Source organism: Monomorium pharaonis, chromosome 10 (assembly GCF_013373865.1).
Source record: "Monomorium pharaonis isolate MP-MQ-018 chromosome 10, ASM1337386v2, whole genome shotgun sequence".
NCBI classification, from domain to species: Eukaryota; Metazoa; Arthropoda; class Insecta; order Hymenoptera; family Formicidae; genus Monomorium; species Monomorium pharaonis.
In genome coordinates, this window is record NC_050476.1 from 9,165,295 (window position 1) to 9,169,050 (window position 3,756).

The window sequence follows — 3,756 nt, forward strand, 5'->3', positions numbered from 1 at the left end:
CACGAATTAAAATAAACTGATATTTTGTTACGCGAAATTACGGAGTGAAGATTAGTTTTTTCATCCCGACGAAACATTAAGACTATACGCGAGTACACAACTTGCGGACACTCGAATATATATATATATATATATATATATATATATATATATTCGAGTGTCCGCAAGTTGTGTACTCGCGTATAGTCTTAATGTTTCGTCGGGATGAAAAAACTAATCTTCACTCCGTCGGGATGTCTTAATAAACTAGCCGATTATCAATTGTGTTGTATAACAAATTGATGTCAAACTAATTCAATCGAGATAGTCTTCGATAAGAATTAGAAATTAATAATTGCAAAAGCATTAGATTAATATTTCGGCTAGATTATAATTACAAATACAGTACATCGATCACAGCACATCGATCACAGCAAATCGTAAAAATTACTTTAGTACTTCTCGCGTGGAGAGACAGTCAGCAACTGTTTATTGTTGAGACTTGTCTCTGTGTGCATGACGTTGAGCATTTGTTTACAATGCTTTGCGACTCGCGACTCGCGTTCGTTGCGGGCTGGACCGGCGCCGGGCGCCGGCGGACCGCAGTGTTACAGCGGCAGTCGCAAGGGAAACAACGTAAGTATTTCGACCTTTTTCAACTTTGATAATACATCATTTTTATAAGTTGGTTGTTTTTAATTCTTTCAAATTTATAATCTTATTTTGTACTTTATTATTAAAAAAAGATGGCAACGACGAAGACGTCGATGGAGGTGGCAGCGACGGCGCCGACGGCAAAAACAAAGACGACGTCGACGGCGGTGGCAGCGACGGCGTCGACATCGACGACGCCGACGGCGATGCCAGCGACGGCGTCGACATCGACGATGCCGACGGCGATGCCAGCGACGACATCGACGACGTTGACGGCGGTGGCAGCGACAGCGTCGACGGCGAAGATATCGACAACATCGCCGGCGATGCCAGCGACTACGTCGACGGCGTTGGCAGCGACGGCGTCGACGGCGAAGACATCGACAACATCGCCGGTGGTGGTAGCGACGACGCCACCGGCGGTGGCAGCGACGGCGTCGACATCGACGACGCCGACGGCGGTGGTAGTGACGGCGCCGACGGCGATAGCAGCGACGGCGGAGACATCGACGATGACAGGGACGGCTGCGCCCGGTTTATTCACGTTAAATGTAAGTGTTTAACTTTTTATTAATTAAATAATTAACAAATATTAAGTTTTTAATTTGTTTTTATATAAGTATGGTTTCATAAGAAAAATTCATATAATTATAAAATACGATTTTTAAATATATGTATATTAACATTATTATTTAAAAATATATTTGAAGATAATTATCAATTAATTACGATTAGTGTTTTATAGATTTTCATAGCTTTTATATATTCTCTCCATACTTTTACAGATTTTATAAATTTTAATATTAACTAGTCCTAAATTATTTAAATATATCAAAATTTAATAGAAAATTATAAAAATTACGTTAAATATATTTGCGAATCACTACAAGCATTTTATTAACAGCATGTTTTATAATAAATATTTTTATTATAAATATTTCAGACCGAACAACTTGGAAAAATAATAAAGGAAATTATTTTTGGTACTGGACGAGGACGAGGACGAGGACGAGGACGAGGTGGAAGAGGACGAGGTGGAAGAGGACGTGGTGGAAGAGGACGAGGTGGAAGAGGACAAGGTGGAAGAGGACAAACTATTAATTATAACTTTTACAGTGCATAAAATTTATTAATAAATATAAATATTTTTTATTCTAAATATCACAAATAACTTAATCATTTAATCCTTGTGCATAATAGAAAATATAGATGTTAGGAATAATGTAGGTAAAGGGGGGGGTTTTTAGTGGGTGCAAGCCCCACACTACCCCACTGGACGGCCGGTGGGGTGTGCGGTAGGCATTTTCCCCTCCCTCGTAAAAAAAAAAGGCTACATCTTTATTTTGTGGCAAGAATAAGGTCATCACAGTAAATTTGATTCGATCCTCGAGCATTCTTCCGCATGTGTTATTTTTTTTCATCTCATTTTCATTACGAGATATTTTTTTAATTACATCATAATTAAAAGATGTGACAGTGTCTTGCGTCTAATTCAGAAAGACACGCGAGATTCTTTTTAAACGAGTTAAGTTTTTTTTTAAACATATATAATACAAATATATAATTTAATAAATATATAATCGTACATATATATATATATATATATATATATATAAAATAAAGTGTAAGATATAATTTCAAAAATGATAAAAATTTCTAATCGTCGGTCTTTAAATACTTTATGTGAGCGAACTGAAAGGGCGAGCGAATGATAACGCGACAATTATATGAGAACGAGCAAGAAAGTAATGAGAGCGAGCGAGACGATTACAAGACCCAGGAGAGCGAGCGAAACAGTAATAGGAACGAGCGAGATGAGAATAATAAGCATAGAAAGAAGGATCGAGGCTCGAGCGGCCCGAGCTCGAGCCTTTTTCCCTCTCTTTGTTTGTTATTCTCATCTCGCTCCTTCCTATTACTGTCTCGCTCGCTCTCCAGGCTCTCTTGTTGTCATCTCCTTTGCTCTCATTACCTTCTCACTCACTCTCATATAGTTATCGCTTCCTGCACATTAGCACGGAACGCAACCGAAAAATTGTGGACGTAGCACGGAACACGACCGAAAAATTGTGGGCATTGCCTCGAGAATATGGGCATTGGCTAAGTAGTTCATACACACTTTGTCAGGGGGCGTCTTGTAGCAGAGGATCACCGGGATCACCCAAAAGCGGGCCGTGACACCTCTCATCCTTCTCTCTGCTGACTGCTTTCTGTTGCTTTCGCACTATTCTTATGTTCCTTTGTTCTGTGAGTTGTGTTGGGCTGCGTTCCGTTTTACACATAATGTGCATAATGCAACCATCCTCGTTTAACATTAAACAAACAACAAGGATGGACGATGCACTATATGCGCATCATGTGTGAAACGAAACGCATCCTTGGTTATGTTTTTACCGTTGATGCGATTCCGTTGATGCTTAATGAACGTTGTGTGACTTGACGTTTTACACAAGTAGTTTGAGAGTGAATTCGTGGTACTGTGTCCAAGGGACGGAAAACCAGGGAAGAAGAAGAGAGTGAGTTAAGTCACACCAAGTCACACTTTCAATTTATATCTAACTAGGTTCACGACGTTTTTTCTAAAACTCCTCCTACGTTGTGATACAACTACTACAAAGTTAAAAAGGATCGAAGAATTTCTCTATTCTACTGTCATTTGTAAGTGTTACGCTTTAATTACTATGTGTCTAAATTGAATAATTTCCACCTTTCTTTGTTGTACATTTTGGAAGATTCTATAGGCAGATTTCTTACAAGAAACTTGCAGTACACATACTTGCTGCAAATCTTGCAGTCTTGTGACAGATTGCTGTAACAATAAGACACTATCAAACTATTACATCAGTGTAGCATATTTTGTCCCAATAAGATTTGCGCAAATTTGTTGCAAGAAACTGCCAACAATGTGCTTTATTATTTATTTATTCATTTGTTTAATAATGAGATAAACTCCAATTACAGAATACTTTAACAGAATTAAGTACCATTGATGAGAAAAGTAAAGAAAAATGTCTATAATTTATCTTAATATCTGAATCAGTGAAAACTGACTTATGAAATGTGTATTGTATACATATATCAGAGTTGAGAGAAAGTTTCTTTGTAAAAGTATTTAATTACAGT

The 3,756-nt window shown here is 38.0% G+C and overlaps 1 protein-coding gene across 1 annotated transcript; it reads left to right on the forward strand.

The window, feature by feature from the left end:
• The first annotated feature begins 222 nt into the window (after nt 1-222).
• On the forward strand, nt 223-2,811 carry LOC118647747 (prostatic spermine-binding protein-like). The gene is made up of 3 exons (XM_036293187.1): nt 223-615; nt 726-1,184; nt 2,681-2,811. The coding sequence occupies exons 1-3, from the start codon at nt 519-521 to the stop codon at nt 2,809-2,811; spliced, it is 687 nt and encodes a 228-aa protein (XP_036149080.1). The 5' UTR covers nt 223-518.
• Nucleotides 2,812-3,756: the final 945 nt, after the last annotated feature.